The 27,089-nt window shown below is 37.5% G+C and overlaps 1 protein-coding gene and 1 long non-coding RNA gene across 16 annotated transcripts in view; one reads left to right on the top strand and one right to left on the bottom strand.

The window, feature by feature from the left end:
• The window catches only part of pspc1 (paraspeckle component 1), a 146,519-nt gene extending 122,278 nt beyond the window's left edge, over nucleotides 1-24,241 (bottom strand). For 9 of the 15 annotated variants that reach the window (XR_010896674.1, XR_010896676.1, XR_010896675.1 and 6 more), the window contains exons 1-5: nucleotides 21,964-24,241; nucleotides 10,260-10,561; nucleotides 10,025-10,120; nucleotides 9,689-9,885; nucleotides 6,737-6,821 (exon numbers count right to left, since the gene is read on the bottom strand). Coding sequence is in view for 8 of the 15 variants with exons in the window: in XM_067404185.1 (XP_067260286.1) it covers nucleotides 6,737-6,821; nucleotides 9,689-9,885; nucleotides 10,025-10,120; nucleotides 10,260-10,561; nucleotides 21,964-22,311 (1,028 nt within the window). In the remaining 7 variants the exon portion in view is untranslated. The remainder of the gene's footprint in view (nucleotides 1-6,736; nucleotides 6,822-9,688; nucleotides 9,886-10,024; nucleotides 10,121-10,259; nucleotides 10,562-21,963) is intronic. The other 6 variants (XR_010896680.1, XR_010896677.1, XR_010896679.1 and 3 more) reach the window with 1 other exon arrangement.
• LOC137032425 (uncharacterized) lies at nucleotides 155-9,940 on the top strand. Its single transcript, XR_010896682.1, has 3 exons — nucleotides 155-255; nucleotides 345-445; nucleotides 9,813-9,940. It is a non-coding gene; the product is annotated as an uncharacterized lncRNA (long non-coding RNA).
• Nucleotides 24,242-27,089: the final 2,848 nt, after the last annotated feature.

The following is a 27,089-nucleotide window of genomic DNA, read 5'->3' as shown; positions in this document are numbered from 1 at the left end:
GTGAGTAATATAGGCTAGTTCCCTTTCGAAAGGGAACTCGCACTGCTTCCCCTAGAGGTCGCTATGGGGAAAGCATGAGTCTAAACACGACAATGAACTTGACATGACATTGGCAGGCGGCAGCCTATGACGTCATCACCGGTGTGACTGAGAATAAAAGGGCACCTGTGAAATACGTCATCCTCTTTCTTGTCTTCAGAATACTTGTTTGTTTAAATGTGTGTCTAGACAAGGCAATTGTGGCTAGTACTGGCGGTAAGTTTTTCAGGCAGTGTGTTCCTTTGTGTCAGTGTTATCTGACATGAATACACACATGATATGTGAGTCATGTGCTTTTTCTCAAGGGAATGGGGACAGCCATCTGTGCTTCGCGGTTCAGGACCTGCTGGGGCTTAGTCGAGCAGGAGACTGAAGTCGTGGGGCTCGCAGGATAAATTTGAGAAAGGTATGAATATTTCTCATTCATCTGCAGCTGGCGAGAGCGAGCTGCCGGACTGTGATGATGTGTTGTCTCTCCATCTTTATATATATTTACAGATAAAATATATGAGTTTTTGGAGGGTTTTATTTTGTAATTAAACATCAGACAGTTATTTTTTAAAATAATTTTGAAATTATATATTTAATATTGCTCAAAATATAAAGTTATTTTCAGGTTATGAGGCATATTATTTTAAATTTATTTATTTTGTTTATATCATTATGTTTTTTTTATTTCCTTAAATATTAATTTATTATTGACAGACTGACTGAATAAACGAAAACGGAATTACATTCAGCGAAAAATCACTTTTATTTTGAAATTAGTTTTTAGACACTAATACCACAATGCCTAGTATATGCGCATACAGCAAAACCGCATGGAGGCTGACTGTGTATTTTAAAATGGAGGATGGCTAGACCACAGTTGATCACACAGAGGTCAAAATTGGGCACCGGCTCATGAGCAAAACATGCAGCAGACACACAAGGAAAAATGAAGCAGTTTTATTTAAAAAAAATATCCAATCTGTTTTGTCATTGAATTAACATATTATAGTGGAAGATTAAACAAATTGATACCAAAATATAAATATATATATATATATATATATATATATATATATATATATACACATAAACATAAGAACTACACAGGAAGATCATTTATAGCTGAAGGAAATATCAAAGTAGTCTAAAGGCTCAGATTTACTTCAAGCCAAATGTAACACGTTACGGAGTAAAAGTATGCTTTTTCGTATTCTTCTAATTTTCTGTAATATGCACAATATCCTATGCACATATGGTAAGAAAATAATAGGAAAACAATCTGCTCACATGGACGCATTAAACGGAGTCTCAAATGGAGACACATACAGTATAGACACACACATTGAAACAAACAGCAACTGGAAACTGCAGCAAATGGAAAATGCAGCAAATTAGCTCAGAGAGAAATATGAATAATTAATTATAACATATTATAATTATAAATATTTGGATTAGTTGTAAGTAGGGCTGGGCGATTTGACGATATCGTTATCATGAAATAAAATGTCTCTCGTTAGAGACTTTGCAATATTGTATATATTGCAGTATGCAAATCAAGAACTTGAGTAAAAGTACAGATAAGTATCATAAAGATTACTCAAGTGAAAGTATTTAGTGCTCCTTTTCAATTTTACTTGAGTGAAAGTACAAAAGTACTTGATTTTTAAATGTACTTAAGTAAAAAAGTACTGATTGATGAATGTTTATTTTGTAATTTTATATAGGCCACTTATATAATTTATATTTATTGTTTATATTTATATTATTTTATTAAATTATATATTTTATTTATTTATTTTATATAATCCTATTGCTCAAAATAATTATGAATGATTATGAATTGTCAAATAGCCAGCACTAGTCAGTATGGATGGAAGATTAGTGGATGCAGATACATAATATGTAATGTGTGTTGACAAACAATATAAAAACAGACAAAAGATATAGGGCTAAATACATTTTTAAAAATTGCTGCTGCAGCGGGGAAGATGAACGTGCATGTGTTATTTTAATTTGTGTTAGAGCTGTACGATTCTGGATAAAATGAGAATCAAGATTTTTTTTGTTTGTTTCTTTCAAATAGAAATCATGACTCTCCCATGATTCTGAATAGACAACTAAACAAAATTGCGTATAATTAATTACTAGAGGACAAAATATTAATTGCAGCAGTCTATTAAAAAAATTAGCCTAATTAATTAAAAAAAAAAAGGTTTGAATGAATGATTTAATGACTCAACTTATTACTATTTCACTTGTTTCATGACTGGATGAATCACTTGTCGCCTCCTAGTGCCGTAACGTTGTAATCGATACAACTGTTATTTGAAGCAGCAAGTTAGTTTTAAAATGTGATTTGATCAATTTGAATTGAGATCGCGATCTGTAGACACATTGATGTGGACGTGTCTGCATTAAAGCATTTCAGTGGGCTTAAACAGATCATCCTTTACAGCAGATTTAGGTCACATGGCTCAAGTCCCACATGGCTCAATTCTTGCACTGCTCTTGTTCTGTGTATGCTGCCAGTGAGTCAAATAATAAGAAAGAACCAAATTGCCTATCACAGCTATGCAGATGAAACAGATTAAATGCAGATTAAAACACTGCATATATACTTAATTAAATCAGTCTTAAGTCTTTTGAGGTTTTATAAAGGCACAAAGCCATATCACAGTTTCGATTTTAGTTTGTTGACAAAATACAATGTTAAGGCTTGTTTACCCCAGGACAATTATCGCTGTTTTTTGTTTAAACGTTTTTTTTTTCCCCATAAATGTTTAACACCTCATGACTAAACAAAGGGCACCAATGGGAGCGTGCACACCAATGTGGAAAACGGCAGGCGTAAAAGCGTCCTCGGGTTAATTTTTTTGGTTTGACGCACCGCGTTAAAAACAGGACGACCAATGAGATTGGGACCTTTGTTCACGTCCAAGGCTTTAGGGACCTTTTATGTTGGGCTATAATGCCTCGTACACACCGGGACGATTACAATGTGCGTTTATCACCAGCGTTTTGAGACGTTTTTCGTTTTTTATACCCAAGCGATTTTAACTAGCAGATGTGCTTAAGTTAAGTAATATTATATCATAACAAAATCAACTGGGCCGAAAGAGAGTCTGAGTGCCTGGCCTGCTGCTGCGCTGAGTGAGTGAGTGAGTAACAGGAGTCATGGCCGTGTACAACTGCTGTGTGTGTGAACTCGCTGTCAGAGAGAAGAGAGACAAAGCGCTGCCGTTATATCAGTGAAAAAGCGATATTGAACCGATTAACATTTAGTAGATATGTATCGAAAAATGATATTTTAACATCACTGTTAAGAAACCTGAAACATTAGGGGCTTTTAATAAAACATTCGGGAAACCACCCCCTTGCTCTGTCTCTGGTGTCAAGTATAAATGCCTCATCCATTTGGGGAGGTGTGTGCACAGTCAGTGGAGGCTCGCAATGAGGGGCCAGGCGAAAGTATAAACAAGGCGGACTCATTTTCATGATCAGAGTGGGCTGGCAGTTTTGTTTCTCTTTAGTGGCGGCGCTAGGCCAGGGCTTGCAGGGGCTAAAGCCCCACCAGAAATGTGCTTAGTACCGGCGCAGCCCCCCCAAGGATTTTCTAATGATTTTCCTGTTTTATACTCTGTGTCACTTTTATTAAAATAAGTCATTAAAAACCTAAAAAAATAAAATGAGGGTTAACAAATGTTGTAAATGTGCCTATAAACAAAGGTTTTACTGGGGGAGGAGTCATTGCACATTCAGGTACGGCACGCACATTAGGAATAGTGACGTGCCGATATTCGGTAATGTCACATATATCACGATAATGAATATGCACGATATTGTTATCGTGGGCACTTCAAAATGCTAATAAATTTATTACCAATTATTACAGTTTTTATAATGCATTTAAAAATACTTTCCCCATCAACCGTATAAATTGCACAACACCGCTGCATTCTGCGTCAAAGGGTCACACGCTCAGATGTAAACAAGCCCAACGTGCATGAGAAGCACATAGTGGAACAAGTGAAGGAGACACGCTGAATGAATGTGCACATTTACTCTCTGACAGCAGAGGGCGCTGATGGAACAGCAGAATGCAGCGGTTACCCCGGAAACTCCGCAAACGAAGCAACTGTGCTAGTGAAGTTTTTAAAATGCTTCAAACAGCCATTCATTTTTTTTGTAATCTCAATGTTGTTCATCACAGCACTAAAAACTTAATACTTAATACTTAAAGACTTAATGGGCTATTTACTTTCAAACTTTTTTATAAACATTTTTATATTTTAATCTGGACTACAACATACAACATACCCTACTGATCAGAAATGTTCAGATTATTTGTTATTGTTTAGTAAAACTTTGAGACATACAACTTCATTAGTTAACATGTTAATTCATTATTACCAAACTGACAATGTAAAGTACTTATAAAGCATTAATTAATTTTAGTTAATGTTAATATCTTAGTTACTGTAAAGCTATAGTTTAAGGGAAAATGGACAATTTAAAAAGTAAAATGCAATAAATGCAGGGTACTGAAGTTAAGTTATTGATGTACATAATTTTTTTCTTAACACCCCCTTTGTTAACTGTTAAGCCCCCCCTTAGCACCCCCAAGAAAAAAATCCTGGAGCCGCCACAGTGATTTATGTAACAAGCATACATACAATGCATGTTATGAGGAGGTGATATACACCAAGATGAAGGGAATTAAACAAGGATCATTTTGACATAACATGATACCAATAAGGTTACATTATCAAATAATTCTATCAACACATTGTTTCTCACACACACCGTAGACTTGCGTGACTAGGCATGTGACGGTATCAAATTTTCATGTTGCGATTAATTGATGAAGCTTTTATCACGGTATACGGTATTATCACGGTATTAAATAAGTTGCAAAACCATTTTTGTCATAGTTTAACAGGTTTAAGAACTCTTTTTGTAATAAAACAAAAACAACTCTGACTGAAATTTTCAAACAGATTAAAATGCAAAATAATTAGGCTATAAAGAACAGCAGATAACACTTTACTCTATTTAATGCATTAACTAAGATTGAGCAATAGTTACATTTGATACAGAAAGTGTTATTTTTTGTTAATGTTAGTTTAGAAACACAACTGATCATTGTTAGTTTTATCTCAGGTCCATTAAATAAATTATTTTGATTTTAGTAATGTTATTAAATAGTAACTAAGAAATTAACATTAATTAATAATAATTAATACTTTATAAGTATTTTTATTGTCAGTTTAGTGACAATGAATTAGCATGTTAACTAATGAAGCTGTATGTTTTCAAAGTTTTACTGAACAATAACAAATAATCAGAACATTTCTAATCATTAGGGCATGGTGTAGTCCAGATTAAAATATAAAAATGCTTAGGTTTGAAAATAAATATCCTTTTAAGTCTTTTTTAAGTATTCAGTATTTGGTGCTGTGATGAACAACACTGAGATTACAAAAAAATTGATGGCTTTTTGAAGCATTTTAAAAACTTCACTAGCGCAGTTACTTTGTTTGCATGGTTTCCGTGGTAACCGCTGCATGCTGCTGTTCCATCAGCGCCCTCTGCTGTCAGAGAGTGAACGCGCACTTTCATTCAGTCTCCTTCACTGGTACCGCCATGTGCTTCTCGTGCACATTGGGATTGTTTACATCTGAGCGCGTGTCCTTTTGACGCAGAATATAGCGGTGTTGTGCATTTTATACGATTGATGGGTAAAGTATTCTTAATTGCCTTATAAAAAAATGAATTGGTAAACAATTATTATTTACGGTATTCTGAAGTGCCGACGATTACAATATCGTGCATATTCATTATCGCGATTTATCGCATTACCGAATATCGGCACAAGTCTATGCGTGACATAACAGAAACGTTAATAGTAATGTTCACATAATGGCCGTCATTCAGAGTATTCACAATATGTTATATCGTGTTTAGGCAGCCTAAAATCATTATGGCTTGAGGTAGGCTTGCTGCGATAATCTGTTTTACCGGTGTTAAGCCGCAACACCGATATCAACACTTGCCCACCGCAGCACCACCCCCCACCCCCCACCATTGTTTTGATTTTTTTATAGTAATAAAAATCATTTAGTTCAGTTAGAGAACAGACACTCCAATTAAAAAAACTAAACGTGTCTGCTCAATTCAGCATGAGCTGAACGAGGGTCACAGCACAGATCAGCAGCATGAATCAGATTTCACCTCACTTCGCCCATTTCGCCTCACTCTTGACTGACAAGATGACAATGGTAGATTTGGTTTCAAAGCTAAATGTAAAAGTGCCCTTTTAAAGCAAGTTTGTCATTGTAGTTCGGGTGTGTGCACAGAAAACTTTATACGCGTGAATTGTTTAAAAGGTTTGCGTTTCATAATATATAATTTATATTTCAAACCTTTTTAAATGTATTGCAAACATTTTTTGTATATCATAGCCTACATAAAAACATTTACTGTTTTTTAGTCTTTAATTTGCAAATTGTTTGGAGGAAAACATTGGGAATGAGGAACAACATTTTTAATAAAATGCAGAAAATTGGGCTATGTATCGAGTTAATCAGTAAAAAAAAAAAAAAAAAAAATTATAATTTTCTGATTCATCAACTATCAAAATAATCTGAAGTCCCTTCCTTTCTGTAAGAGCAAATGGCATTGAGTCTCCTCTCAAACAAAAGCACACCTCATCTCAACCTGCTTGCGTTTCTGCAGCTCTTGATTCCTGAGCTCCTCCAAGCGCCGCAGTTCCTCCTGACGTCTCATGAGATCTGTTGGTATAAGTCCACAAATATTTACATTGGCAAAGTTAAGAATATACAGCAAGTACTGTTCCCTGAAGTACAGAAATGAGACAACACACTGGTTGTGGTAGGGCTGGGCGGTTTATCGAGCTTGTATGATATATTGATATATTTTTTGTATACGATATAGGGCAATACCGTTTATATTGATATACAGTAGTTTTATATAAGTGCATCTGAAACATAGCGGTGGATGTCGCAGAGTGCTGCTGTGGGGAAAATGCATAATACAATTTGTCCTAAACATGAGACACACTTAATATTAAGGGCTTTAAAAACATACAAGTACAGATAGTAATAACATATAGTTTACAGCGGCTTGCCCCGTCAGATGGTCTGGGTCTGATAGATTCATGTGCTGACAGATACTTGCGCTGTTTAATGTGTTTGTGATGTGGTGTTTTCCTCAGCGCATAACTTATATTTCACAGGTACATTCTCCATCTGTAAATGTTAGAAAGCCCTACAAATATTTCAATTTTGCCATCAGGAGTGGACAAGCCTTCTGCTAGCGAATCTCCTCTAAAATTCATAGACTTCCATGAACGAGTGCCGCCGCAATAGAAGTGGATCGACTGAATGAAATATACAGGTGCTGGTCATATAATTAGAATATCATCAAAAAGTTGATTTATTTCACTAATTCCATTCAAAAAGTGAAACTTGTATATTATATTCATTCATTAAACACAGACTGATATATTTCAAATGTTTATTTCTTTTAATTTTGATGATTATAACTGACAACTAAGGAAAATCCCAAATTCAGTATCTCAGAAAATTAGAATATTACTTAAGACCAATACAAAAGAAAGGATTTTTAGAAGGCCAACTGAAAAGTATGAACATGAAAAGTATGAGCATGTACAGCACACAATACTTAGTTGGGGCTCCTTTTGCCTGAATTACTGCAGCAATGCGGAGTGGCATGGAGTCGATCAGTCTGTGGCACTGCTCAGGTGTTATGAGAGCCCAGGTTTCTCTGATAGTGGCCTTCAGCTCTTCTGCATTGTTGGGTCTGGCATATGGCATCTTCCTCTTCACAATACCCCATAGATTTTCTATGGGGTTAAGGTCAGGCGAGAACAGGGATACCATGGTCTTTAAACCAGGTACTGGTAGCTTTGGCACTGTGTGCAGGTGCCAAGTCCTGTTGGAAAATGAAATCTGCATCTCTATAAAGTTGGTCAGCAGCAGGAAGCATGAAGTGCTCTAAAACTCCTGGTATACGTCTGTGTTGACCTTGGACCTCAGAAAACACAGTGGACCAACACCAGCAGATGACATGGCACCCCAAACCATCACTGACTGTGGAAACTTTACACTGGGCCTCAAGCAACGTGGATTGTGTGCCTCTCCTCTCTTCCTCCAGACTCTGGGAAATGCAAGGAAATGCAAAATTTACTTTCATCAGAGAACATAACTTTGGACCACTCAGCAGCAGTCCAGACCTTTTTGTCTTTAGCCCAGGCGAGATGCTTCTGATGCTGTCTGTTGTTCAAGAGTGGCTTGACACAAGGAATGCAACAGCTGAAACCCATGTCTTGCATACATCTGTGCGTAGTGGTTCTTGAAGCACTGACTCCAGCTGCAGTCCACTCTTTGTGAATCTCCTCCACATTTTTGAATGGGTTTTGTTTCACAATCCTCTCCAGGGTGTGGTTATCCCTATTACTTAGAAAAAAGTGTACATCACATCTTTTTCTTCCCTTCGCCTCTCTATTAATATGCTTGGACACAGAACTCTGAACAGCCAGCCTCTTTTGCAATGACCTTTTGTGTCTTGCCCTCCTTGTGCAAGGCGTCAATGGTTGTCCTTTGGAGAACTGTGAAGTCAGCAGTCTTCCCCATGATTGTGTAGCCTACAGAACTAGACTAAGAGAACATTTAAAGGCCTTTGCAGGGGTTTTGAGTTAATTAGCTGATTAGAGTTTGGCACCAGGAGTCTTCAATATTGAACCTTTTCACAATATTCTAATTTTCTGAGATACTGAATTTGGGATTTTCCTTAGTTGTCAGTTATAATCATCAAAATTAAAAGAAATAAACATTTGAAATATATCAGTCTGTGTGTAATGAATGAATATAATATACAAGTTTCACTTTTTGAATGGAATTAGTGAAATGAATCAACTTTTTGATGATAATTATATGACCAGCACCTGTAAATCTTGCTAAAATGTTTGTTGTTGAACAATAAATGTCCCATATGTAGAATTTTAAACCTACAAATAAGTATATTTTTATGACAGCAGTAACTGTAAAATTAATATTTGAGGTAATCAAAATAGCCTAGCTAATTAGTCTGTGCTTTTGTTTTTATTTTCATTTTTAGTCTGGTGAATTTAACTTCTACTTTAAAAAGCATTTTTATTTTTAGATTATAATGTTAGCCTACAATGTTAGAATGTAATGTAATTTTCCTTTTGCACATATATAGTGTGCCAGACTACATGGTTACATTAACTAAATTTGTTTTAATAGCCTTCAATATGAACACTGTTTGTAGGACAACATTGTTTTTGTTTTTTTCTAAATACAAATATAAACATTTAGAAAATACCGGGATATATACCATACATCGCCATTTAGCCAAAAATACAGAGATATGATTTTTTTGGCCATATCGCCCAGCCCTAGGCTGTGGGAGATCACAGTCATTGTGTATGTCTGTTGTCTTCATTACAGTAACAATATAATAGAAATAATTTTAGCTGCCTTTGCAAACACAAAAATGTTATATCCAAATATTTAAGTATTTCTCTCACAACATTGTGGTGGGCAAAATAAGTGGCTCTTTCAGAAAACTAGTATGTTTTAAAACTGCAAACTACCTTGTCTCATCATCATGAGTTGATGCTCATGTTTGGCAGCCTCCATTTCAGCCTCCAATTTCTCTTTTGCCTCCTGTATGTTCCGTTCCACTTGCTCCCTCTGCTGCTTCTCCATCTCATCCAGAGCCTTCCAGCGAGATGAGTACTCAAACTCAAAGGTGCCTGGCTGTGCAAAGCGTGGCTGATGCTCCCGTTCCCTGTATTGCAGATTCTTGTGGTTCATTTCTGGTTCATTTAAAACTACACTAAGACAATTCTTTTTTTTTCTTGTTCTTCTTCTTTAGATATACTATATGCATATGGAATACAGTTATTCTCAATGATCTAAAGACATACTTGTGATACTGTCCTGATTTTTGCAACAGCTTTTCTGGTAGACCATCTTCATCATCAAACTGTTCTGTTGGCTCAAGAATGACTGGACGAGGGGACCTGAAGGACAAAAAAAAAAGAAAAAAAAGAAAAAAGATCCATGTCAAAACTCTTTTATTTGACTTGACATATTTGATATCTAGAAAAAAATCCATCTTTGATAAATGCAGATCATACTGTGAAAATGACAAGTTATTACATTGTAAGCAAAAGAGCTCCATCTGCACAGCGGTCCAAGGCTTTTCGGGCAGCAGGCTTATTGGCAAACTCCACAATGCCCTTGCCTGTGGGTCGGCCTCGGTCATCAACAACTACGACTGCCCGCTCAACTGGGCCGAATTGTGAAAAGGCCTGTTCCAGCAGCTCGTTGGATACCACTGGTGAGAGGTTTCGTACTGTGAGTGCAGCCCCATGTGTGGCAAAACGAATCCGGATGGGTCTGTTGCCCAGCACTGTGCCGTCCAGCTCAGCCTTAGCAATCTCTGCAAGTGTCCTTGTCTCCTGAATAATCAAAATAGTGAAAATCAAAAATATGGATGTGTAAATGCTACAAGCAATCTGTTTACAAACAGAGGTGAGCACAGTCTGCAAAATTCTTTATGGTTTTTATGGCAAGTGTACAGTAAATAAAATCCAGTTTAGTCCAAAAATCTACAAACTTAAAAAAATCTACAAAAATACAAATGAATCTCTCTTTGTTTAATTTTTATTTAGATATAATAAAATAGCAACCTAATAAAAATGCGACCCCAGTTCGGGTGGGATATAAATTATTTAGAAAATAAATATTTGTTGGGTGGGTCAAACGGTTGGGATCCACTGATCTAAGCCACCAAGCGCCATATGCAGAAAACAAGAAGAAAAAGAGCACCATCACCTTTGATCGCCTCATTCTTAGTGGGGTTATAAAGTTTTTGTTCATGTTGCCTCTGCATATACTGTATATGCACATAGAACTTCAGTTTAAAGAGGACCCATTATGCTTTTTTCAAACTTTCTTTAGTGTGTAATGTTGCTGTTTGTTTGAGCATGAAAAAAAGGTCTACAATTTTATAGTGGTGGAAAAAAAAAAAATCAATTCACATATGAATCGCGATTCTATCTTCTGCCTGTTTAAATTGATTTTTAAATTTTGAAAATCGATTTTCTAACTCTTCTTTTCTTTTCTAAAATGTATTAATGACATGATGTTGCTGGGTCAGAGGAAAGTCACCTGGGAGAGCAGTTCAGCAGCTGGACAGATTAGAGGAGCGCACAGGCTTGCAACGGAGGGAGCATTATGAATAAAGCTTACTTGACAACAACAGTTGCTATATCAGTAATTTAATAAAAAAATAGCCTTAAAAAATGTTTAGTTACAAAGCTTTTCTTGCGATCTTGCCATGTACATGTAGTTTTTACACACAAAAAGTGCGTTCAAAGTGCCCGCCTATATAAAAGCGAATGAACATATCTGAAGCTAAAGTACTAAATACTGAGAATCCAACAGCGCGTATATATTTCTAACCCCAAACGATCGACTGATCGGATCCAACTGATAATCACTTACTTTGATTCTAAAATATCTGTCAACTTGACGCTCACATAAACTGATCACATTTTGAATGATGCGAAGAGGCGAATATGAAAGGCTGAACGGCAGCAGGTCGGGATAGAGTAAAATAACACGCCTACAAAGTGCGTATAATTTAAATTATTAAATAAGTCCCAAATGATTGGCACTAACAGTAGCTATTGTTCTTCTGCACTCTTCCTGAAAGCACCTATCATTAAAGCAATAGGTAAAGGGTTGCCAGATATCACAAAAAACCTAAACAAGTCGCTTAAAACGTAATATAGCAAAACTACAAGGGGAATGAATATAAACAATATAACTAGTATTACATCCTAGTATTACAAGTTAAAATGCAGAAAATGTAATTTATCATAAATATAACAGATCAATAGCTTATAAGATATTTTGTTTACATATTACAAACTGATTGAGAATGAGATTGAAAAATAATATTTAAACAAACACCTGCAAGTTGTATTCAAATGATATTGCCATTTATTAGGAAAATAAAATGAAACAACTAAATAGTTTCTAAATAATATTCACAGATAATATCCCCCAAAAAAACTTCTGCATCTGAGGAGAGATGAGACAACGGCGTACACAGGTAAAGTATACTTATCTGCTTTGCTGTAATTAGTAAACTTTATTTAACTTAACATAGCCATTAATGCACAAATTTGCTAAAGATATTTTCAAATGAACAAAGACATTTCCTTTACTGTTTCAACCCCCTCTCTCTTGCTACAAGGGCCATTTGGAATAGGGATGGGCATTTCTGGCAATTTTTCATTTCGATCTTCGAAAGGTTTCAAAAACGGTTAATCGAGTACTCGGGGGGCGGGGCATGGCCGTCATAGAGATAATGAAAATATAGGAAAATGAATGATAAAAATAAAAATATGACATGAAAACCTGTCTATGAAAACGTGATTAGAACAGTGTTAGATTATGATGCAGCAATGTTTTTAATAAGGAAGCATCTAAAAGGAATGGCCACCTGAGGTGAGTGAAGCCAATAAACTGAAGCCCGTTCTATAACATATCCTTTGATATTAAACAGATAACTTAGATACATAATATAGACGTAACATTACAACTTGTATTGGCACAAAAGGATGCAAATGCCAGTGAACTAAGTTACGCGCTATAGAGAAAGAGAGAGAGAGAGAGAGAGAGAAGCAGCTTGTGTGCTTCTCTCAGCGACAGTGCGGTGAATAACGGGTAAGGACAGAATTTATTGTAGATTTCTATAAAGTTCTCATTATAATGCCATGTTTATGGCAGATCTTTGCTTTATTTTAATCACATTATTAAGTGATTCCATAAATCGCTTGCGCGTTTTCAAAGCTATGCGAATTATGCCATTATTATGCCACTTTGACCAACCAAAATGATACTTTATAGTATGAAAATCACTGATGATTATTGCTAAATTAATTATGAATAGAATTGAAAGGACAGGAAAGGAAGGAAAGGATCTTGTCAAAGTTAAACTAGACATCACTACGTCACTTCGAGGCCATTCTCTCTCTTCTCACGTCTTTTGACGCATGCTGTGGAAAGCTAAACAATCGGGGCTCAGGGCGCCGCCTAAAGTGCTACTATAACCAATCAGGTGAAAAAAGAAAAAATACATTTCGATCATCATTTACATGATCGATCATCGCTGTCATGGTCGAGTACTCGGTCGCTGTTGCACATACCCAATTAGGAAGGCACAAATGTGTTGATAGTGATTAAGCCCTATAGGCCAAAATGTATGTACATCGGGGGCCTACAAATTGTCACACCTTTAGTACAGTGGGGGAAGTTTTAATCTTCTGATTGGTCAGTTTTAATGTCTCACATTCAGGTTTAAGTCACATGGTCAAGGAAGGGATAAAAGAAGATTGTAACCGTTGCTCTGGCTCTTTTATTCTTGGCTTTTCTTGGGAACTCTCTGGCCTTTCTTTTTCTCTTTCACTCTCTCTCTCTATCTCTCAGGTAACTTTTTACATACATGCTGGGTATGGTTAATGGTATATGATTTTATCATCTCATACATCTATTTTGTAACTATTTTAAGTGTAACCATAATCAGATATGGTCATTAAACCCTTTCAGTTACAAATGATGTGCTAACTAGTTTTGATTTATTAACATTAATGTGCTCCATATTGCAATATAATATCGTCACCCTATAGCAACGCTCTCCCACATATTTTGCTATTGTAACTGCGCTTATTTCCATCGTTGGTAAAAGTAGCAGTGGGTGGTAAGACAAGAAATGTACAGTTTTCTACCATCTTGCTGATAACGTTTCTTTAGTCGCTCAGCAACCCTACAGCCTGAACCCCTGTAGGCAGTCCACCCTTACAGAAGGTGCTGAAACCCGGGATCCCTTGCAGTGAGTTTTCTGAAATTTACTTTGATCAGTCATCAAAATGAGCTATCTTGAATTTTTTCAGTTTAACTTGTGAATTAATTAAAGCTGACCTTCTCACCAAGGAATGGGTAAGTCTATTTTAATTGTTTAATGGTATGATATACAGATCTCCTGGAAGAGAAAATTTCTTAAAAGAGTGACATACTGTTTGCTTTATGGAGCAAAAAAGTTGAGCCTACCTTGTGCAAACTCAAGAAACAATATATTGGGATTAAATGTTCAGATGATGAAATGCTCAAATGGTGGGACATAATTGGCAAACATTACAAGAAGTCAAAATATGGTGAAATAATTGAGGCTTTAAACTTGATTCAGGTTCAGGATTCAGGATCTTCAAACACAGCTAGATAATTTACTAGCTGAACAGTTAGCCCTGACTGAAAAGTGTAAAAAACACAAAGAGACCATTGCAGATCTCAAGGCTAAGCTAAATCCTCAAAAGTCTCCCAAAACATTTAACAGTGATGAGACTAAAAAGCATGTTCACTTCTTAGATGAGGTGAATTGCACTGATGAATCTGGAATGTTTTCTTCAGAGGCCACTGCTCAAGAAATTGCACCTATTTCAGATCTTAAGGTGATGCAGCACCAGAATAGCACCGAGTCATTTACCAGAATGCATGGTGTACAAAAGAGTCATGAAAATCCAATTGAACACAGCAAACAAACCTGTGGCAAAGAGAGCAGGTTTTGCAGTTCCTGTCAGAAAATAGGCCATACAGAGGAAAAATGCTGGTCACTGGGTAGGGGTAGACCTCCACCTTATTTTCAGAAAAATAGGAAACCACGTTCTAAGAGCAAAGAACAGTGCTCATTTGCAGGTAAAAACTTAGTGAGTTAACTGCATTGTTCATGCAAGGCCTCCAACTGCAACAATCCTGTTTGTATTTTCAAAATTTGTAATTGTGCTAAACACATTGTGCGCATAGAACACACATTAAAGTTGTTTGTAATACTATGTGTACACATAGACTAGCTGAGTTTATTCTTTAAAAAACACAATTGCTTTACTGTAAGTGTTGAATGAAACACTTAGGTTAAAGGTTGTAGATGCTATGCATTCTAGGCCATGTATCTTGTGTAAATTAGAATAATAAGTGTAGTACTGGAATTGTATTGCAATTTCTAGTTGCATGTGTGACTATGTTGAATTTGTTTGCCTCCTAAGTGGAAAACTGTGCTATTTTCCATATAGCTGGAGTAAAACCATGAACAGGAGCACAGAATTGCCATGTGGCTACAATGTGATTTACAACTGCACTAACCATGAAAATGCTTTCCTCACAACAGGATTCAGTAACTCTGAACTTTGCACTTTATCATGCTCCTCAACAAAAACATTAGTGTTGAAAATTTTGAGCCAGATCACACCTCATACTCACATTTTTCAAGCTGCCTCCCTGTTACAAAAACAGGACCAAATTTGCATCACAATTGTAAAACCTCCTCACCTTTTTTTTGGAGCATGATTGCATTTACACACATCCACAGCTAAATGCTAGCCACATAGATTTGATCTTCACACACAAAGTCAAATCTACATCTACATATGCCTGACAAAATGTATGCATACAGTGCTAAGTCTTTACATCTAGTCTACACTACAACTGAATTTTATCCAGTTATTGTTTTATTTAGTTTTTTCTTTGGATTTACTAAAACACTTAGTTTATCATTTGTCTCACCAAGTTAAATATCAAAACGTATGTTAGAATTATATTACTGTTCCCTTTCGAATGGGAACTCACACTGCGTCCTAGGGTGCTAATGGGGAATACCTCTGGCATGTCCGGTGTCTGAAGCATGTGTCAAAACACAACAATAACATTGGCTGACAACAGCCTATGACATCACTACTGGTGTGACCAGAGTATAAAAGGGCGCCTGTAGTACACGTCATCCTATTTTTGTTTGTGATGTGTCGAAGGCAGTTATGGCAGCGAAAGCTTTCAGGAAGTGCATACATCCGTGTCAGCACTTTTTGACACCTGATGATACACACTATACGTTATACGCTTGGGTAAGGAGCATGCTCAGTCAGTCTTAGGAGGCTAAATGCAAGTTTCTCTATAAAGAAACTCCGCTTTCGTTTGTCCCTGTTTTTTAAGGGAATTGGGACAATCATCTGCACCCCGTGCAGGACCGGCTTGCAGCTGAGGCAAGGAGAAAACTGAGATCGTGGGGCACTAAGATGGAGCTTGCAGAGCAATTTGAAAATGGTATGGCTATTTCTCATCCTTCAGTAGCTGCCAAGGCCGAGTTGTTGGTTGAGAATGTGTTATCGCTCACATCCTCCAATCTCGCAGTGAGTGTGCAATGTTATTTTTATATTAATGCAAACAACAAATGATTTTAAATAAAAAGTACAATGCAAATCTTTCTTATATTTTATATGAATAATAAATAAATAAGCATTAAAGAAACTTAGAGCTGCACAATTCTGGATAAATTAAACTTTTTTGTTTTGTCAAACTAAGATCACAATTCTGAATGACAACTAAAGGAAAAAACATGCAATTTACTAGAGGTTCTGACAAAATCTTAATTGCTGCAGTCTATTTTAAAATTTTTAATTTATTTTAGTTATTTATTTATTTTTTTGTAATCTGTTTGGATGTATGATTCAGTGACTCACTGATAAATACTCTTGTTTCATTACTGGATGAATTCATGTATTTGAAAGAATCTGATGAATGAAGATTCAATATCAAATAAATTTTTTAACACTCACTTGTCACCACCTGGTGGTGAAACAATGTAATCGATAAGTGCATCGTTTTCAGCACCAAGTTTCTTTCAGAAGCTGATTTGCTCAGTTTTGATTGCTAACATAGTGTTTATTTCTAAACTGTAAACTTTTATCTCAGTATTTCTGTGATAATTTGAATATTTGTAACACAGAAATAAAGATACTGTGTGGTTGAAAACACTGTGCAGCTGTATATACCGACATGACACCTGCTCTCTCAAGACGAACTTTGAAGTAGATCAACAGTAAGATGTAAGGAAACCATGAAACGGCCACACTGACAAGCCCTTTTTTATTCACAATCTCCTAGTCACCGGTAGGTACAGCACTAATTTTCATGTGTTTGTGTGTTCTGATTTAACATGGCAATTGCATATCTGAACTCCACAGAAACTTGTTTGCGTGTCACTCGTAGTGCGTCTTTTTGTGATCCAGGGACGGAGTGAGCATGAGAGTTGTTCATGCAACCAAACTTCATGTCTGTTTACATTCTAACGCATTTAAGTGAAACTATATCGAGAGTTATATCAAACTTTTTTTTCCTATCGTTATCGATTAACCGATGTACCATCGATAAATAGATACCGTTTTATCGCCCAGGCCTACAGACAGCCTATAAATAATCACTCTTTTAGGGGCACATGTCTTGAGGTTAAATGATTTTCAAGCATTTTTTGAACACTGATCAGTTGGAAAAATGGAAGAAGATGGTTCCTCTGTGCAGTGCACGCACCCATGACCATACTTTAAAAAAAGTATGTTCCAGTTTTCTGAAGAGGTTAAAGATTCTTATCTCTTTAAATGCTTGCTTGCTTTGCCTAAAACAAAGCCAAATCACAGCCTTCAAAAACTCGCTGTCCAACCTGCAGAAGCATATTGAGGTATGTAAACTTTTAATTTCTTCTGAAAGCTTGAAATTGTCTATGCTTTACAGCTGAAGTTTCAGTATGAAGTATGGTCAGTCAAATGATTTATGGATTTGTCCGCCAAATGCCATAGCAAAAAAGTAAATTCAAAAGTAAATGTGTTTAAGTAGCTTAGCATAGACCATTGAATCTGATTAGACCATTAGCATCTCGCTCAAAAATTACCAGAGTTTCGATATTTTTCATATTTAAAACTTGAATCTTCTGTAGTTACATTGTGTACTAAGACCAACGGAAAATGAAAAGTTGCCATTTTCTAGGCCAATATGGCTAGGAACTATGCTCTCATTCCAGCATAATTAATCAAGGAACTTTGCTGCAGTACCATGGGTGCAACAGGTGCAATGAGATTACACCAACATGATGACCAACATGATAACGATTCAACTATTAAACATTTGACAAAAATCATACTGAAGGGTGGGGTTTAAGGGGTTAATCCGATTTAAAATTTCATATATTGTCCCTTATAGCCAGTAGTATAAGAAGCCTAGAAGTAGTATAATATAAGCAAGCTTTATTGTTACTGGTTTGACATGACATTAAAGAAAATGGAAAAGATTGTGTAGGCTTTCAAAGTACTCCCTTCATCTTGCTCTTCTTCCGAGTGAACATTTCTCTGTATCCATCACAAGTGCCACAGAGAAGTCTCCACAGAGTCTCCCCGGAGTCCCAGCACCTGTTGTCCTCCTCAGCACTCCCTTTAAGTTTGGACTCACTCCCTGTACTCCTTGTCCATTCTTGTTGTTGTTTAATGTGTGTAACGCTGTTCTATGTTCCTGGATTGTTCATTAAAGCCTGTTACATTGTGGATTTCCATACTTGCCTCGTCTTTACAGCAGCACCCTTAACAGAAGAACGGACCAAACTGTTGGAAATCTACAAAGAAGATGGGCTTGTTCTTCATTTCAGAGATTCCTGTATCTCCCAAGTTGACTCCAGCATAGGATTGCCTATGTGGGCTCTGGCAGGATGGTCGCTTGCTGGAGAGGTATGTTGAGGAATTTGTTGAGATCGCTTATTCGGTGAATTGGCCAGATGCCCCGTTGAATGCCTGTTTTCTGGCGGGGTTGGATGAGGACACGATTTGCTTTGATGAACCTGCCTGTTGTTTTTCCCTAGTCGAAGCAATTAATCTGATTTTGTTTCTAAATTAATTCTGATTTTGTCATTGAGGAGGTTCTTGATCAATCGTGTAGTCTTCGTCCAGCCCCCACAGAAACACAGGCGGCCTGGCCAGTTCGCCAATCTCCGCTTTCCTCCACCTACCTCTCCAGTGGGCATTCCCCTGGTGTCCAGTCGGACAGAAATCCCCGTATGGCCAAGGATAAATCCTCCGCTGGGCCCAAACGGCCAAAGAAAAAGAGGAAGAAGGCAGACAAACAGCCCCAGTCTCCTGAGTTTTCTGCCTAACATACGACGAGCGTGAAGTGAAGTTTTTCCAAGATATCGCCAGAGAAACACATCTGAAAAGACGAAAATACTACGAAGTGAAGCAACAGCTAAAGGCCATGGACATTCGTTACGGAGTAATATTTCCAGCGAAATTGCGCATCACTCACGCAGGACGAGACCGCACATTTGAGAGCCCAGTTGAGGTGGAGAATTTTATTCGCAACCTTAAGGATACACACTGATAATCCTTCAGGCAGGAAGGCCGAATACAAAAGAATGGAACCGTCACGTAACGAAATCTTTCTCTCTTTTCTTACGAGACTGGTAACGTATTTAGAGTAAAATAGGTTTGATTAACTTTTCAAAGACACTTCACGGATGATATATAGTACAGTTGTGATCAGTGACTCCTAAAACTATCTATATTGTTTTTCAGTTATTTTCATTATAATTTGTTGTATATTCAGAAGTTGATTGATTGTGGTTACTTCAGTTGTTATTATCATAGGTGTGATTGGCGAAGGACAAAAAAGCAGGAAACTATATGGTGCACTTACCATGGGGGGCGGGGATTTGTTATAGGGGAGGGGCTTATGGAGGGACGTGGCTTGCTTTTGTACTGTTTTTTTATGATAAAGTTATGTAAAAACAGACAACTCTGCTAATGCTAACTTAATTCTATATAACCTGTTAGGGGTGTGACGAGACAGGTATCTCACGAGACGATACAAGATGGCGCAATACACGACTAGAAAAAATATTCTGCAGGTGTATTTGAAATGTTTTAACTAATCATCTTATAATGAATGTCATTTCAGTTCTACTTTGAGTATGAATTATCATATGCAGTAAAAGATAACAATACTCAAGTAATGTAAAAGGTTTTGCCACTAACTCAACTGACTGACTTCTCTTCTGTATGATTTCAGTCTCTTCAGACCTTGCTGTACATGATTTATGAGCTTATACAACTTTTGACCTCCTAACTGAACTCCTTTCCACAAACTTATCATAGAAATAAAAACAGTATAAATAAAAATGGTAACACTTTACAATAAGGTCTCATTTATTAACATTTAATGTATTAACCAACATCAACTAACAACTAGATAAAAAAGTTTGAGGACAAACTTTAAGTTGGCTTGAAAAAGCATAGCCAGAAAGTTTGAAGAAGTTTTAAAAGTTTGAAGTTTGAAAGTTTAAGTTTTATTTGATAGATAGATAGATAGATAGATAGATAGATAGATAGATAGATAGATAGATAGATAGGTAGTTGTCACAGATGGATACTATGGAGTTTTTATAGAGTTATTAGCATGTTCTTAGCCCACTTTAACACTTAGCTAATCACTATTAGCATGTAGCTATTCACTGCTAGCATGTTGGAAGTCCAGATTGCTAGCATGAGTCAAAAGAGCCAACCGCCATGTCTCTACGATGTACTGATGCAGAGATATAGATTTTGCAAAACGGTTGCTAGGGTACTGTTTGGTTGCTAGGGAGTGGCTTGGCAGCTACTAGTGATGATACACCAAAGGCTGCTTGACAATATAAACCAACCCCCATGTCTGTACGATGTTCTGATGCATAGATATAGATTTTGCAATTCGGTTGCTAGGGTACTGTTTGGTTGCTAGGGAGTGGCTTGGCAGCTACCAGTGATGATACTCCAAAGGCTACTTGACAATATAAACCAACCCCCATGTCTGTACGATGTTCTGATGCCGAGATATAGATCTTGCAAAACGGTTGCTAGGGTACTCTGTTTGGTTGCTAGGGAGTGACTTGGCAGCTACCAGTGATAGATAGATAGATAGATAGATAGATAGATAGATAGATAGATAGATAGATAGATAGATAGATAGAGTTTGAACGCCCAAGTACAAGTCAATGCTGTTTCTGTGTTCAGTGTGCACACTGTAGCTACATGCATTAAAGCTACATGCTACATGCATTAAAGCTCTTAATTTTTGAGCTTCCAAAGTGCACCAAATTGATGCTTTTAACCTTAAAATGTACAAAATTTTCCCCGGACCCCCCTACAGCTGGTACACCAAACATAGTTTTACAAATTCCAGTGGGAAATAATGTAGCCTACATTTTATGAACTTTACTCAAGAATACCACAACAAATCTCTTCATGTCAGTAAAGCAGTTAATAGAAAATTAAAATGTCATTGGACAAATTGATCGATTTAGGCTAAGCCCCGTGCTTACACTGTCTTTTCCTGCTACAAATTTTTTTTTAAATAATATTATAGTTTTTTGTAGTTAAAACCAGACCAAAAATCTATTAATGTAAAATGTGGAACCCACAACAATAATAAAAAATAAATAATACAAAATAAAAAAATAAATAAAAAATGTACGTCCCGTTTTAATTAATAGATCATATCAAATGAGATTTTTGTGGTATTTTGACCACTCAAATAGGAAATGTCCCCAGTTTCCATTTCAGAAATCTGGTCACCTTAGTCATGAGGGTCAACAGTTTGCAATAAGATGATCAATATGCCCTTGAGAGAAAAAAAAAAAAAAAAAAAGAATACCTAAAGATAACTTCAGTTCTTGGAACCCTAAGTAAAAAGTCCAACGCGAAATTTGTAGGGAGGAAAACAGGGTGCTCCACCTCGTGTCTAAAAATTGGTATTACGTTCAATGTTTTGATCTTTTATGTGCAATCTTTGTGTATCAACATAATAATTAAATATTAGACTAGAAAATCCAGACCCAAGATATTTTAAAAGTCCATAAACGTAACTACTTATGATGCTCTGAAAAAATAACAAGCTATTAGACTTTGCTTTTTTTTTTTTTTTTCTCCATACATGAATTGTAAACCAGTCTCACCAGGCGTATGAAGCCGAATCCTCGATCTCTGTTGATGAAAACCTCATTTGCCTCGCCATATTTGGAGAAAAGCTTCTTGAAATCTTCCTCCGTCATATCTGATGGGAGATTACCAACAAACAGTCTGCACCGCTGAGTGAATGTTTTCTCCCCCGGTCTTCTGAAGTTCTTGAGGTCTAGAGCCATCTCCTGAGCCGCAGTGTTGGCAGGACTGGAGTCCCGCGGTGATGGAGCTGCTGCCTCCATCTTTTCGCTGGGATCTGCGGGAGATTCCGCGCTGCGCTTCACATTCTGCGGGGATGTAGCATTGCTTTGAATATTCACCTGTTTTAGGTTACGGTTTGCCATTGCGTTGCAGCCTTAACTGTGACTACACAACACTGACTCGGTTTTTAGTTTCTTTTAATCGAAATAGACTCTGTATTATGGTTTATTTATTATTGTAACCTTAACTCAACTGAACTTAAAAGAAGATGGTTCCGCTGCAACTTCTTCTTCTTCTATTTGATAGCGGTTCACATACTATGTGCATACTGCCATCTGCTGGGATGTTCTGCAATCACTGCCATAGAGAAATCAGTTATCCTTTTTCAAAAATGAATGCATGTTTTACATTTTTTTCAGTGTTCAATAAAAGTATTTTTCGCACTTTTAATGAAATGAGCGAAGTAATGAAGTAAACAGAACGATTTTAAACTGTTTTCATGTTTTCAAAACATTTAGATCAAGTATTCCACTCTCATTAATGGAGTTAAGCACAAATAACATCCTAGCTAACCAAAATACGTGACTGTTACGTAACTGCAACGTAATTTGGTGACCAAACTTTCGTCGTGGCGACGTAAGGAAAAGTGAAAGGTGCCTATACGTCGCCACAACGTAACTTTGTGACGTTGCCAGTTGGTAACTGCGACGTCGTGGCAACGTTGTGTATCAATAGTTGTGTGTTGGTCATCAGTTGGTAATTCTTATATTTATTTATTTTTCTATGGGCGGACATGCAGTAGTTTAACCTAATTTATGTCCTCATTTGCCCAAACTAATGTAAAGGCTATTCCAACAGCTGTGAACGATGAATGCAGACTCGAAATGAATTCAATTAATTTATTTTGAAAAACACACAGAACATGAACAAAACTCCAAATAAAAATAATGAAATACACTCAAACTATAAATAAAAACATATAGCCTACAGCGAAACATAAAATAAAAGCATTCAAGACGTTTTGCTCTCAGTATCATTAAAAACATATGCTATGCTAACGTAACATTTTGCTAGCATATATTTCAGACGATCAAGGAAATCACAGAGGTAAAAATATTAACAAAAGTACTTAAAGTAGACTGTGGGTAATGTTACTTAACCAATCTGACGCAGCTGTTGAACTTTATTGCTATAAAACTGACGAGAAACTCGGAGAAACGTTGACGCTGTCCTCTCCAGCAGCTTGAATGTTTTCCCGGTTGCCATGGCAACTCTAACGGCCACCTGCACTAACGTAAACATAACAATAAAAAAGGTTTTGCGTCTTTCCAAAGTTAACTTTATACATTTTTATAAAAGCCATTTATTCGTTGTCACCTCGGAAAAATAAATTCTTCTCTCAGAAAAATTAACTTTACACTCTTATCAACATACTGTGGGCACGCGCGCACTCCATTTGTGGAGGCGCGCGCTGTATGTCACGTCACTATATATAAAAAGCAGTCATCCATACTCTGATTTGGTGAAAAGAAACATTTTTTTTTTCTTAAGGGGACATTTCAGTCTTGTGTCTGACATTTAATTACACGTTTTATATTGCAAATTCTGGTAATAATAACATATAAAGAATGTGTAAATGATGGTAATGAAATTACGAGCACATGACGTTGCTGTTACGTTGCCAGTAAGTCATGGAATGACCATTACGAATAGAGGACGTATCTGGAACGTCCTTGGTAATCTTGTAACGTTAGGAGAACGTACTGACGACGTTGTGATATGGTAATTTGATGGTAATATTATTACGGGCATACAACGTTGTAGTTACGTTACTAGTAAGTCATGGAATTACCAATATATTACGAATAGAGGACGTATCTGGAACGTTCTTGGTAATCTTATAACGTTAGGAGAACGTACTGACGACGTTGTGAGATGGTAATCTGAAGGTAATGAAATTACTGGCATGCGACGTCGTAGTTACGTTGTCAGTTAGTAAGTCATGACATTACCAAAAAGTACGAATACATTACGTAACTGTTACGTCGTGTGTTAGCTGGGATAAAGTCATTATCCAGAAGTTAAACAAAAATTATATCAATTTAGAAAAAATAGATTTTGGATATGCAAAAGAATCTTGTGTAGGCTATCATTCATTCAGTTGTTTTTTTTTTTTAATTATTATTTATGCTGCTTTCATGTGCTCTCGGAATTATCGTAAATGAGTTTCCTATAAAAATTGCACATGAGATCAGATGAAGGTATCTCAGGAAACAGGAAGTGAAGCTAACATTGAAATCGGACATTCCTTGTTGCCTTCCTACCTTGAAATGTGTCCTCCGAAGGCAGCATTTTCCGGTTTTCGTACGCAGCCAATGTCTCATCATTACTGAGAGTTCATTTCTTAAAATAACTGGCAGAGTCTGTGCTACCTAGGCTTCCAAAGTAATTGATGCTAGCCATTTCTTCACTTTGACAAACTGTCACATGTATGTCTCATATCTTGTACAGTATGTTTACAGTATCAATTTTGTTAAATGTGGCGGGTCGTGACATAGCCTTGTCATAAACATTTAGAATAGAAAGGCTCAACAACCAACAAAACCAGGTAAGTTTATAAATTCATAGGGTATGTCAGGTTTTTATGATTACCAAACTTAGTTGGACAATTTCATTTGAGACCTGATGTTGTAACTTAGCCTACTAGTCAACTGTTGATAGCTAAAGTTTTACATAATGTTATATTAATATGCAAATGAAACAAAACCAAACAGATCCAACTCTGAAATGGCAGTTTATTATTGAGTCAACAAGAATTTACAAACAATGCAAAATCTACGTTAATTCCAATGGTTGATTAACGTTACAATCTTCTACAAGTGTTATTCTGAGTTCTGCATAACGTTATGCCAAGATTTGCATGCACCTCCAAGTTAGGGTTGCCACCTTCAATACAGAATCATAACTTAAAACATATTTTCATAAAAATATTATGATTGATACCAGTGGACATTATAATAAGATATCTGCTATTGAAATCAGTGTGAACAGATGCACTCAGTCTCTCACTATCACAACTTAAGTGGTCATATTGAATACACAGCTATGACAATAATAAACATAGGCCAACAAAGTGTGACTAAGACCACAAAAAATAAGCTTTTGGAGGAACTTGTGAGATGTGAACCATATTTTATTAACTTATTAAATTGACAGATCCATAAGTTAGTAATTATAAATTAAACAAATTGTAAATTGTCATTTGTTGTGAACAAAGATTTTGGCTCAAATATTTGTCATTGTTTGCAGTAACACCATCCAAACAGTGAAACCACACCTAAATAACTGGAAATGATATAATATCTACAAACATTTCTTATTTAAAGGTGCCCTAGAATCAGAATTAGAATTTACCTCGGCATAGTTGAATAACAAGAGTTCAGTACATGGAAAAGACATACAGTGAGTTTCAAACTCCATTGTTTCCTCCTTCTTATGTAAATTTCATTTGTTTAAAAGACTTCCGGAAAACACTCGGATCTCAACATAACACAGACTGTTACGTAACAGTCGGGATCATTAATATATATGACCCCAATATTTGCATAATGCCAGCCCATTCGACGCATTAGACAAGGAAAGGCAGTATTAACGTCTGGTTCCCTTTCGATACTTCACTCGTACTGCGTATGGGGTAAGGTCTCCTTTTTCCCCATTACTGAAGCCTTTTTCAATAACGCAGTGTAACTGCATCGTCATTGGTTCACTCATAGACAAGTTGTTGAACCAATGACGGCGCGGCATAGCTGCGCGACCTATGGCGACAGAGCGCGCGAACATTCACGCCGAAATGGGTGGGGTTTAGGGCTATATAAGCGGGCGTTTCGCCATAGGATTTCAGTTCTCTCTCCTTCAGCGACGACTTCACATCGCTCCTTGCTGATCTCCGGCTGAAGCCTTCGCCGCCTGGAAGAAGCTCACCTGGAAGGAAGCTCTCGCCGCCGTCGAAGAGGCTCCCGCAGCGGACTGCTGAGCTCGCCGAGGAAGAAGCGCCGGCGCCCTCGTTGACTGCCGCCTCGAGCGCCTAAAAGAGCCCCTCAAACGGCGTTTTCACGGCGGCGGCATTGTTACGAATGCCGCGCCACTCGTGTGGCACATGCAGAGCCCCTCTGCATGATGACGACGGACACGGTGAGTGCGTCGGCTGCCTGGGCAGACCCCATGCAGAGGCCGCACTCACCAGGATCTCGTGTTCTCACTGTGAAAACATGAGTCTTGCCTCTCTGCACTCACGGATAGCCTTCTTCAGTGAAGGCGATCTCGCCGCTCGCGCCCTCCCGTCTTCTTCCTCCCGCGAGCCGGCTAGGAAGAGACAGCGGGGCAGAGCGGCCCAGTGCACGGAGTTGGATGATGTCACGCGGGCTTCCCCGCGTGCCTCACCCTCTCCCCCGAGAGAGCAGTCCCCCGTCCTTTTCTCCCGCCCTGAGCTGCGTCCCTCGGCAGATTCGAGCGACCTCATTTCTTTTGGCGGTTCTTTCCTCTCGAAAGCAGTAGAGGTTTTGGACCTCGAATGGGCTCCGCCAGAGGAGCCATCACGGAGCAGGCTCGATGAGTGGTTCCTGCCGGGTTCCCGCCAGGCCCCTCGTCAATGCGCCGCACCGTTTTTCCCAGAGGTTCACAACGAGCTGACGAAGTCGTGGCGCGCCCCGTATTCTGCCCGCCTATGTACTATGCATTATTCAGCCCACACCTCTGTGGATGGCTCTGAAGAGAAGGGTTACGAGCATCTACCCCCCTGGACGAAGCGGTGGCGGCTCACCTCTGTCCCCCCATGGCTATGGGTTGGACAACTAAGAGGGCCCTTTCATCCAAGCCCTGCAGGACCACTTCTGCCCTGGCTGGTAGAGCATATACGTCCGCG

Source organism: Chanodichthys erythropterus, chromosome 12 (assembly GCF_024489055.1).
Source record: "Chanodichthys erythropterus isolate Z2021 chromosome 12, ASM2448905v1, whole genome shotgun sequence".
NCBI classification, from domain to species: domain Eukaryota; kingdom Metazoa; phylum Chordata; class Actinopteri; order Cypriniformes; family Xenocyprididae; genus Chanodichthys; species Chanodichthys erythropterus.
This window is presented reverse-complemented; position numbering and strand designations above follow the sequence as displayed.